At 39.2% G+C, this 12413-nt stretch overlaps 1 protein-coding gene across 1 annotated transcript in view; it reads left to right on the top strand.

The window, feature by feature from the left end:
• The window catches only part of KAT2B (lysine acetyltransferase 2B), a 122866-nt gene that overhangs the window by 55615 nt on the left and 54838 nt on the right, over window positions 1–12413 (top strand). The window contains 5 exon segments of the mRNA XM_017860976.1: window positions 5500–5645; window positions 10093–10162; window positions 10165–10184; window positions 11501–11570; window positions 11573–11681. Coding sequence (XP_017716465.1) covers window positions 5500–5645; window positions 10093–10162; window positions 10165–10184; window positions 11501–11570; window positions 11573–11681 — 415 coding nt within the window.

Below are 12413 nucleotides of genomic sequence, written 5' to 3'. Positions count from 1 at the left end.
ATCCTGCAACTTTACTGAGTTTGTTTATTAGTTTTAAAAGTTTTTTGATGGAGTCTTTAGGGTTTTCTGTTTATAAAACTATGTTATCTGCAGAGACAATTTAACTTCTTCCTCTCTGATTTAGATACTTTTCATTTCTTTTTCTTGCTTAATTGCTTTGGCTAGGACTTCCAATACTATGTGGAATAGAAGTGGCAAGAGTGGTTATCTTTGTCCTGTTCTTAATCTTAGAGGAAAAGCTTTCAGCTTCTCACCATTGAGTGTGATGTTAATTGTGGGTTTGTCACATACGGCCTTTTGGTGTTTCGGTACAGCATGTTCCCTCTATGCCTAATTCGTTGAGAGAGTTTTTATCATGAAAGGATGTTGAATTTTGTCAAATGCCTTTTCTGTATCTTTAGGGATTACCATATGATTTTTCTCCTTCATTCTGTTAATGTGCTGTATCAATTTATTGCGGAGCCATCCTGGGATTAATTCCTCTTGCTCGTGGTGAAGGATTCTTTTAATCTGCTGTTGAATTGAGATTGCTGGTTTTCTGTTGAAGATTTTTGTATCCATGTTCATCAGGGATATGGGTCTGTAATATTCTTTTCTTGTAGTGTCCTCGTCTGGCTTTGGTATCAGTATAATGCTGACCTTTTAAAGTGAGTTTGGAAATATGCATCCCTCTTCAATTTTTTGAAGAGTTTTTTTTTTTTTTTTGAGTTTCACTTTGTCATTCAGGCTGTAGTATAGTGGTACAAGCATGGGTCACTGCAGCCTTGATCTTGTGGGTTCAAGCGATCCTCCCACCTCAGCTTCTTGAGTAGCTGGGACTACAGGCATGTGACACCACACCTGCCTAATCTTTATTTATTTTTATTTTTTGTAGAAACAGGTCTCACTATGTTGTGCAGGCTGGTCTTGAACTCCTAGGCTTAAGCATTTCTCCTACCTCAGCCTCCTGAAGTGCTGGGATTATAGGCATAAGCCACTGCACTTGGGCTTTTTGAAGAGTTTGAGAAGTAGTGTTAGTTCTTTTTAAAGTGTTTGGTAGAATTCAGCCTTGAAGCCATCAGGTTCTGGGTTTTCCCTTGATGGAAGATTTTTTAATTTAATTACTGATTCAGTCTCCTTTCTTGTTATTAGTTTGTTCAGATTTTATATATTTTCATGATTTAGTTGTGGTAGGTTGTACATTTCCAGGAATTTATCCATTTCTTTTAGATTATCCAATTTATTGACATAATTGTTCATCATAATCTCTTATAATCCTTTGTATTTCTGTGGTATCAGTTATAATGTCTTCTTTTCATTTCTTATTTTGAGTCTTCTCTATTTTTTCTTTTGTAGTCCGGCTAAAAGTTTGTCCATTTTTTTATCTTTTCGAAGAACCAACTTTTAGTTTTGTTGATCTTTTCTATTGTTTGTCTTGTTTCCATTTATTTCTGCTCTGATCTTTTTTTGTTTACTCTTTCTACTAACTTTGGACTTTAGTTTGTTCTTCTTTTTCTAGTTCTTTGAGGTATAACATTAGGTTGCTTATTTGAGATCTTTTTTTCTTTTTTAATGTAGGCATTTATTGCCGTAAGCTTCTTTCTTTGAACTGCTTTTGCTGCATTTTATAAGTTTTGGTATGTTGTATTTCCACTTCTGTTTGTCTTAAGATACCTTTAAATTTCCTTTTTAAGTTCTTCTCTGACCCACTGGTTGTTCAGGAGCATGCTGTTTAATTTCCACCTATTTGTAAATTTTCCAAAATTCCTCCTGTTAATGATTTATATAGGTTGGTCCAAAATAATTGCGGTTTTTGCCATTGAAAGGAATGGCAAAAATACAATTATTTTTGCACCAATCTAATAGTTTCCTACCAGTGTGGTTGGAATAGACACTTGGTATGATTTCAGTCTTTTAAAAGTTGTTAAGACTTGTTTTATGGACTATCATCTGATCTGTCCTAGAGAAAATTTCACGTGCACTTGAGAAGAATGCATATTCTACTCTTATTGGATGGAATGTTCTGTATATGTCTGTTAGGTCCATTTTCTTTAAAGTATAGTTCAAGCCCAGTGCTTTGTCATTGATTTTCTGTGTAAATGATTTATCCATTGTTGAAAGTGTAATATCGAAGTCTCCTACTATTATTGTATTTCATTCTATCTCTCCTTTCAGATCTTTCTTTCTTTCTTTCTTTCTTTCTTTCTTTCTTTCTTTCTTTCTTCCTTCCTTCCTTCCTTCCTTCCTTCCTTCCTTTCTTTCCTTTCTTTCCTTTCTTTCCTTTCTTTCCTTTCTTTCCTTTCTTTCCTTTCTTTCCTTTCTTTCCTTTCTTTCCTTTCTTTCCTTTCTTTCCTTTCTTTCCTTTCTTTCCTTTCTTTCCTTTCTTTCCTTTCTTTCCTTTCTTTCCTTTCTTTCCTTTCTTTCCTTTCTTTCCTTTCTTTCTTTCTTTCTTTCTTTCTTTCTTTCTTTCTTTCTTTCTTTCTTTCTTTTCTTTTCTTTCTTCTTTCTTTTCTTTCTTCTTTCTTTTCTTTCTTTCATTTTTGAGCTGGAGTGTTGCTCCATTGCCCACGCTGGAGTGCAGTGGCGTTTTCTAGGTTCACTGCAGCCTCCAACTCCCAGGTTCAAGTGATCATCTCCCGTCAGCCTCCCAGGTAGCTGGGATTACAAGCATGTGCCACCACATTCAGCTAATTTTTTGTATTTTTAGTAGAGATGAGGTTTCACCATGCTGGCTCCACTGGTCTCAAACTCCTGACCTCAAGTGATCCACCCACCTTGTCCTCCTAAAGTGCTGGGATTACAGGCATGAGCCACTGTGCCCAGCTCAGATTTATTAATGTTTGCTTTATATTATATTTATGTTTTATATATTTACAGCAAACATTAGGTGCTGTAACATTAGGTACATACATATTTACAATTGTTATATTCCCTTGATGAATTGATCCTTTTGGTCTCTCTGTATAATTGTTTTTTTTTTTTGAAATAGAGTCTCCCTGTGTCACCAGGCTGGAGTGCAGTGGTATGATGTCTGCTCACTGCAATCTCTGCTTCCCAGGTTCAAGCAATTCTCCTGCCTCTGCCTCCTGAGTAGCTAGGACTACAGGCACGCGCCACCATGCCCAGCTAATTTTTGTATTTTTAGTAGAGACGGGGTTTCACCATATCGGACAGGCTGGTCTTGAACTCCTGACCTCGTGGTTTGACTGCCTTGGCCTCCCAAAGAGCTGGGATTACAGGCGTGAGCCACCACGCCCAGCCAGTTTTTGACATAAAGTCCATTTTGTCTGACGTAAACATAGCTACTCCTGCTCCTTCAAGATCCCCTACTCCTTGGTATTTAATCCTCTTAACTTTCTGAAAATGCATTTGTTTAGATATCTTAGTTTGAGCTCCCCAAGAAACAGACTGTGAGACAAGGATTTGAGTGCAGGTAGTTTATTTGGGATGAGAGTAGGAGATTGAAAAGTGAAACAATGAGGAAACGGTGGCCAATAAATAGTGGATTACTAAGCCAGCTCTCACTGTGGGCAACTGGTACTTAATTCTGTGGGAGAAAAATTGGGAGCTGGTATAGAACACTTACCTCAGAGTTATTCCATCTGAAGAGTAAGGAAATTAGTATTTATACCCTAACTTCTTTAGTCTTTGCCTAAGAGCTGCTCTTAAGGGGTATCTAGGTGGCAGAGTAGGTTAGGGTGATAAAAAAAGGCCTTAGGCCAAATGGAGCTGCTGGTAGTTGGAAACCAGGAGTTGTGGTAAGGAGGAGGGTTATATAAGTGGATATTAGTAGTATCCTCTATCCCAGGCTTCTGTTTCAGCATTGTGGCTCAATGGTGAGTGCATCATGGTCTTCAAAGTAGATTGACCCATGTCCACCATCTACCAGATATTCCTCAATAGCCTTTAGTTTCATCTCCCTTTAAAAGAACAAGGAATAATCTATCACTTTTTCAAACGTATTTTAATCTTTCTTTAAAAATCATTTCAAGCACTTTAATGTTCAAGCATTTTTAGGCCAGTACACTCGGAGCTATACCTAAGAGGATCATTCTTGAAGTGCTGCCTCCTGTTATGTGGCAAACATAGTAATAGATGTTGGGGATAACAGAAATAAAAGACATAATTCCAGCCCAGAGGAGTTCCTGGGTGAGTGGGTGATTATTAGATGGTTTATCTAGAGATCCTTTTTCAAGTGAAAAGGGACTTGAAGTGAATCATTTAATCCACAAAAATATGTTTGTAGGTGCTTTAGAATTTGGGTCAAATCTTTTTCAGTTTCAAACCCTAGCTCTGCCTTGTTGGCTGAGTGACATTTGATGAAACAATATTTAGTCTGTCTGAGACTGTATTAGTTCATTTTCACACAGCTATAAAGAACTACCTGAGGCTGGATAATTTATAAAGAAAGGAGGTTTAATTGGCTCACAGTTCTGCATGGCTGGGGAGGCCTCAGGAATCTTACAATCATGGAGGAAGGTGAAGGGGAAGGAAGGCAAGTCCTACACGGCTGCAGGAGAGAGCAAGCAAGTGAGGAGGGACTTGTTGAACACTTTTGAACATTAGATCTCATGAGAACTCACTATCATGAGAACAGCATGGGGGAAACTGCCTCCATGATCCAATCACTTCCCACCGGGTCCCTCCCTTGACATGTGGGGATTGCAATTCGAGACGACGTTTGGGTGGGGACACAGAGCCAAACCATGTCAGAGCCTTAGTTTCCTCAATTGTAAAATGGAATTACTAATGCCGACTACATGGGATTGGGGATTAAATGCAATAACCTTAAAAGATGGACTGTATTTGAGTAGAAGAGATCACAAAAGGATGAGTGAAGAGAGGGTCAATGGATAGGTCACAAAACTATAGTAATACAACAGAACAAAGTTGCAAAAGTGGGTTTGCAGTTGAATCATGGAGGATGTTGAATCTCAAGCTAAAATAGGCCATGGGGACTTTGCAGCAGACAGTGAGGTTTTAGTGTGTCTCAATCAGAAAGGCTGAAGAAAAAGGCCTTCAGTCTTTACACTATCATGATATTCTTTGGTGAATGAGCTCTTCATAGGAATTAGAGCTACACCTTTAGGGAGCTTGGTTTTCTGCATCTCTGAACCACCAACTTACAAATCCTGCATTCATGACTAGGACCATAGAGAACCCTCTTGACATGGTGGAGAATTTGCTTTTATGGAAACCTAAGAACTTGACCCTATCAGGACTAGTCTTGGTGCTACCAGTACTGGTTCTTAAAATGTGCATTATTTGCGTACATTAGTCACCAGCCCATTTTTAATGTTGAACGGGGAGACTAAGGCTCAGGAACATGGTAGTCTCTTAATTATAGGTAGATTTCCTGAGAAGACTTCAGTCCTATAGGAGTTCAGAAATTTTCTTTTATTCCCAATGAGCTTAAAGGATTGATGGTAAGATTGATGAGAGAGAACCTTCTATTTTAAAATGGGGAATGTTTGGTTTCCAATTGAGTTCTTACATATGTTTCTTTGATCTTATCATAAGCTGCTCATGTTTCCCACCTGGAGAACGTGTCAGAGGAAGAAATGAACAGACTCCTGGGAATAGTGTTGGATGTGGAATATCTCTTTACCTGTGTCCACAAGGAAGAAGATGCAGATACCAAACAAGTTTATTTCTACCTATTTAAGGTGAGATTTTAACATTTTAAAAACATTTTCTCTCATTATTCAAATGTGCTCAGTCTCCATATGCCAGGTCATGGGTGTGAAGGCTTTCAGCTCATGGTACATTTTGCCCTCAGAGTGTGCTGAACCATACGTTTCTTCATGATGTATTCTCTAAAATGACCCATCATACTTTGAACACATCACTCTCTTTGAGAGCTTTCACACTTGCATGCAAAGTTGAGTATCTTGATTTGCATATGCAAATAGATTTTTCCATCCACCCAGCAAATATTTATTGCACATCTGCTCTGCATGTGGCACTAATGTAGGCATGAAGGATAGAACAGTGGACAAAACAGAGTTCTTCCCCTCATGAAATATACATTTCAGTAGAAGAGACAGTCAATAAGTAAATAATATCTTTGCAGGTGGTGATAAGTGTTCTGAAGAGAAACAAAGTAGGATAAGTGGAATCAGAATGGCAGCGATGGTGGCAAGTTGGGGACATGCCAGCGAGGAAGGTCAGTTAGGATAGCCTCTCTGAGGAGATGGAAGTTGAGCAGAAACCTGAGTGGGAGATAGGAGCCATCTGTACAAAGTGCTGGGTGAAGAGCCTGCCAGGCAGAGGGAAAAACAGGTATTTTAGGCCGTGCACTAAGAGAGCTTGAAGTGATGTCCAAATAGCAAGGAGGGCAGCATGGTGGAGCCCAGCGAGCAGAGGAATGGGTAGGAGGAGATGTAGTTGGAGGAGTGGCTGTAAGTTCTGTATCTCTAATGCTTTCAGAGGAGGAATCAAGATATTCCAAATTTATTTTGGTATCTTAGCCACCGTTACCTGTTTCTCACTGACACCAGTCACCGATTATTGCTACCATTCCCCTACCTGTTTCTTCACTAGTTCTGCCTCAGCTCCATGTGGGTCACATCCATTCCTTTCCCATAGATGTACATCTCGTCAAGCTTCTGATTAGACCCAGGACTAACAGATGTGGGAAGCAAACTGGTGGTGGAAATGGATAGCAAAACTTCAGATTGCCAAAAATAGATCTATAAACGAGGCTGCCAGAAGGAATAACCTTAAAAGAGAATAAACCTGCTATTGAGGCCGTTGTAGATTATGTTGTATTGTGTAACCCTTACAAGGATGTTAAAAGCAAAACAAAAGCACTCAGAGATTATGGGTAGGAAAAGTTTGCCTCTTCTAATAAGAAGCGCTGTGCTTCATTTTTGGAAATAACTCCCCTTTAACTCATTTATATTTATTTGTGCTTCATTTTATATGACAAAATAGCTAAATTTTCCAGTAAGTTCCCTCTTTTGCTTCGGCTGCTAGGAATCTTAGTGCAAATTTTGTATCCAATTCCTATAGCTTTTTTCTTTTCTTTGTCTGAACTTATTTAATTCATAATTTTGCCTTTCCCCCTTTTTATTAACTTATCTTTTATTGTACTAATGGGGTTTTTTGGGTGGTTAGGAGATAGGAGAGGGAGGTAGAATTATATTTTTAAAATTTGATAGATATTAAATTTGGGGATATTAATTTTACAAAGAATAATAGGAGAGAGAGAGAAAGAGAAAAGAGTGGGGAAGGGAGAGAATATGAACAGCTGGATTCCCCACAGCCATTAACAGGCACTAGACCACTTTAGGCATCCAGGTGACAACTTGTTGACGTGGCTGTGAGGCTTGAGTAATTCAGCTCGAGCCCTGGTAGGTTCACAGTGTTTAGAGCTTCTGTGGAAAAAGATCTTAGTTGAAGAAAAACAAGGTCTGCATGACTACAGCTATTATTTGTCTTGGAACTGTGCTCCCTGGCAGCTCCCACTACCCTGTTGGAAGTGAAGGTGGTGTCAAGGTTTCCATCCTGTCAGCCTCTTTTTGGTTTATAACCAACCAAACAGGCCAGAAAGCATTGCTCTGCTTTAAAGTACATCTTCTCTCTCTTTCTTCCCTCCTTCATCTTAAAATAACAGTGCATATATATTTGCTTGTGGAAACACAGTCCAAAATACTAGCATTCTCCCCACCTCCTGCAAAAAGTATTATTCTTGGGCAAATGAGTTATAAATAATCTATTCCTTAGCTTCTGAAAGGCAATTCCTAAAAACAAAACAAAAATAATGATTACAATTTTTTTAAATTTTAATTTTCTTGAGACAGAGTCTTACTCTGTCATCCAGGCTGGAGTGTAGTGGTGTGATTCCAGCTCACTGCAACCTCCACCTCCTGAGTTCAAGTGATTCTTCTGCCTCAGCCTCCCGAGTAGCTGGGATTACAGATGTGTGCCACCATGCCTGGCTAATATTTGTATTTTTTGTAGAGATGGGTTTCACATTGTCAGTCAGGCTGGTCTCGAACTCCAGCCTCAAGTGATTTCCCCCCCCTCGGCCTTCCAAAGTGCTGGGATTATGGGTATGAGCCACTGCACCTGGCCCATGATTTTTTAAAAAGAACAAAGGAGAAAGGCAGTTCCTGTGTCTCATGTGTCAATAATTAAAGTAAAAATGTGTTATGTATTTTAGTAGCATTAAAAAATTTCAGTCTTAGTCTGGGCACGGTGGCTCACGATTGTAATCCGAGCACTTTGGGAGGCTGAGGCAGGCCCATTACTTGAGGTCAGGGGTTCGAGACCAGCCTGGTGAACATGGTGAAACTCTCTCTGTACTAAAAATACAAAAATTAGCCAGGCGTGGTTGTGCATGCCTGTAAATCCCAGCTACTTGTGAGGCTGAGACAGGAGAATTGCTTGAGTCCAGGATGCAGAGGTTGCCATGAACTGAGATCATGCCTCTGCATTCCAACTGGGGCGACAGAGTGAGACAACATCCCAAATAATAATGTTAGTAAAATCAGTCTTACATGTTGAACATAAATCCAGTGGAAAGCTGCGTCCTAAAGTTGAAGTATGTCTTAGTGCTTACAAGTGTGGAACTACCTGGGTTTAAAACTTTGCTCTATCACTTACTAAATGTGACTTTGGGCAAGTTCATCTGCCTTGTTAGTAGTAGCACCTACCTCAAAAGGTTATAAGTATTAAATGAGATAATGCATATGAAGAACCATGAAGATCGTCTGGTGAAATTAAGGATGCAAATGCCTGCTGCTATTAAGAACTTTTTTATATGCCCACTTATCTCAGCTTCATCATCTTATAGATAAACTGAAGTTCAACATCTCCACAATCCATCAGTTTACCTCCAAATTGAAACCCCCAATGGGCCAAGTTCCTAAATGGTCTTATTTTAACTGGGGGGAGAAAAGCAAGCAACCAGAATTATTTGTATTTAATTTTTATGACCAATCTTTAGATATTCTTAGAAACATATACAATGACTTATCTTTATTACAAATTTGCTTTTATAAAGATGGGCATAATACTTGAAAGGATGAACAAATGCCCCATACTCATAATTTGTGTGGCACCCTTGGAAGGAGTTGAGGTCTTTGTAAGACACAGTTCAGTGGTAAGACATGGTCATCTTCAACCTTGGTGGTTCATCGATTTCCATTTACCCCTGAGAGAAAGGTTTTCATGTTTTGTTTCCACTGAAAAGGCAGTAAGCAGAGAAAGGAGGGATTGATGTTACTTAAATAACTGTGTGGCCATATCTAACTGACCCACATGTAAAAGTTACAGAAGATTCAAGCCAAGATTGAAGGTAAAGAATTTCAATATCCAATTTATTTTCTGCGTTGTTCTTGGTAAGTGGCTCTGTGTTCTCTTTTCTGTTTGCTCTTTGAGAGCTTTAAATTCCAGTGGCAGGAATTAAGAGCAGTGTTTTTGTTTTGTGGGCCTTGAGATGCTGGAACAGTTGGCCTGCCTTCTACGGATGGAAGGGAAATGAAAAAAAGACTGCAACAGTGAAAGTTGCCCATTTAGAACTCTGCAGACTTCCTTCCCAAAAAGCCTGGGCCCTAGATGATGCGTATGCCATGCAGCTGCTGTAGACAGCTCCTGTCCCCTGGCCTCCTTTGTGCAGAATAGATCTTGGTCTTTCACGTCTTTAAATAAGATCCTCTAGAGCTTCAGCACACTTACAGTGACCTGGAGGGGCATGTGCCAAGTGTGTAGGGTTGCATACCAGGCCTCTGGGTCAATGGAAAGCCAGAAAGAGTAGGAGAAGAGGGAAGTGAATGGGACAGTGGTGTCTGTTGGACCAGCATGGGTGGCCTAGGCTGCCCAGAACATGAAAGATGTCCAGTTCCTCTTAACTCTGGCTATGGATGTGAAGGCCAATTTGGGTTACCTGACATTTGTTGCCCATTTTATTGACTTAAGGATTTGTTTATATATAGTTAAGATAAATAGAATATGGTAACTTCCTTTAAAGGCTGTGTGTGTGTGTGTGTGTGTGTGTGTGTGTGAGAGAGAGAGAGAGAGAGAGAGAGAGAGAGAGAGAGAGAGACAGGAGAGAGGAGAGAGAGACAGACATAGCAATTAAGTTTTTTTTTAATGATTTCTTTGCAGCTCTTGAGAAAGTCTATTTTACAAAGAGGAAAACCTGTGGTTGAAGGCTCTTTGGAAAAGAAACCCCCATTTGAAAACCTAGCATTGAACAGGTAAAAGATTTTAAAAGTCCTCTTTTATTGGCTTAAGGCTGAAGAAATCTTTTAATCCTCCTTTTACATGTCTGTCTATGGCTTCCCTCCTCCATACCGAGGTTAGAGATGTTTACCAGTCTGTGGAAATTGTCCTGGAGGCTTTGGATCAGAGGTGTATACCTAATTTAATACATGATCTAGCTTTTGCCTTTTCGGGTTGTTATATACTCAGAGTTTACTGTGTGTGTGGGGAAGAAAAAAATTAAGTAGAACATGTAGTTTGTAAGAACACATGAAATGTGCTTTTTCTTGTTGTTGATGCTTTAAAATGAAGTCTTTGTCCATTTGCTTGGCACTGTCTGAGAAAGCCTATTGAGGTGAGGGAATTTAGTAGCAATGTGAAAAACATTGTAAGTCAAGCAAAAAAAGAAATAAGATTTTGTACCCAGAAATGGACTTCCTGCTACATTATGATTCCTGGAAAGAAACCGTTTTACTCAGGGAATGTGTTAAAATGTAAAGAGTTTTTCTGTTAGGTGTTGTCAGTATCTTTCATTAGCATCACTTTTTTAGCCTTTCATTGTTTGGCTAAACAAAAACACTCTGGACTGAATTTTTTGATGACAATGACTACTGAAGTCATGATACCAGAGTCCTTAAAATAAATGCATTTTATCAGTCAGTTTTCAGTAAATTTTATTTTGCCTCCAAACTCTATTAAATAAGAATTCATTGCTCTTTTATTTGAAATTAGATGAGATGGAAATTCTGTAGAAAGATTAAATTAACAGTTTTTTAAAAAGCCCATAATTCTGAATGATATATATATTTTGGTAAGCTTATTGACTTCAAACAAATGATGGTAAAGAGTTTAAATTTTAGTTGTTTAGTTCAGTGGCAGGCATGATAGCAGCCTTTTGATTAGCATTTTTGTACTGTAAAAACATAATATTTATCTAAGAACTGCATTATATGTGGGCTACTCTGCTGATAGTGAAGCAATAATTATTCTGCACAACAGTCATATTTTCTTGATTCAGGGTTTTGACCTTTTCAGTTCATGGTTTTGATTTTCTCCTTAATGCTTCAGGATTTCAGCAGGCGTAAAGTCATAACTCACAACCTCTCTGTCTTGTCACTTTTCATCCACTGTGATCTGAGGCAAGATTCCCCCTGGGGATTGCTATTTTCTTTTAGGGAAAAGGAAGAGATTTTTGTGAATAGAGAAATGTCTGTTCTTTTGCTAATAACCACCAGTCGTGCTGGCTGTGTGGGTGTTCAGAATTAGTATGATTGCATAGCTGCATGAAGAAATTGCCTTCCCTCTTTTTAAGGGTGTGAATAACTTTGTACAGTACAAATTTAGTCACCTGCCAGCAAAAGAAAGGCAAACAATAGTTGAGTTGGCAAAATGTTCCTAAACCGCATCAACTATTGGCATCTGGAGGCACCATCTCAACGAAGACTGCGATCTCCCAATGATGATATTTCTGGATACAAAGAGAACTACACAAGGTAATCAGATGCAAGTTCTTTTCCTTTGGCCCCATAAAGCCTGTTACAGACATAAAATTCTACTTGACTCTGCAGGTAGAGGGTTGCCTAGTTATCATTATGACTCCATCTAATTCAGAGATAATGTCTTTATAATTTAACTTACAAACTCCTACTTTTCATTACTGTCATAATATGTTGAGGGGTGAGGGATGTAAATCGTCTGTACCCAGTATGATAGCCACTTGCCGTATGAGCACTTGAAAATGTCGCTAGTTTGAATTGAGATTTCTATGATTGTACCAAACAAGAGTTTAAAATTGCTCATTAATAGTTTTAAAATATTGATTACTTGTAGAAATGATAGTACATTGGATATATTGGATTAAATAAAATATATTAAAGTTAATTTTACCTGTTTTTACCATTCCATTGTGGCTACTAGAAAATTTAAAATCCGGCCGGGCGCGGTGGCTCAAGCCTGTAATCCCAGCACTTTGGGAGGCCGAGACGGGCGGATCACGAGGTCAGGAGATCGAGACCATCCTGGCTAACACGGTGAAACCCCGTCTCTACTAAAAATACAAAAAAACTAGCCGGGCGAGGTGGCGGGCGCCTGTAGTCCCAGCTACTCGGGAGGCTGAGGCAGGAGAATGGCGTAAACCCGGGAGGTGGAGGTTGCAGTGAGCTGAGATCCGGGCACTGCACCCCAGCCTGGGCGACAGAGCGAGACTCCGGCTCAACCAAAAAAAA

This window comes from Rhinopithecus bieti, unplaced genomic scaffold (genome assembly GCF_001698545.2).
Source record: "Rhinopithecus bieti isolate Rb0 unplaced genomic scaffold, ASM169854v2 scaffold_58058, whole genome shotgun sequence".
In the NCBI taxonomy this organism is placed as follows: Eukaryota; Metazoa; Chordata; class Mammalia; order Primates; family Cercopithecidae; genus Rhinopithecus; species Rhinopithecus bieti.
This window is presented reverse-complemented; position numbering and strand designations above follow the sequence as displayed.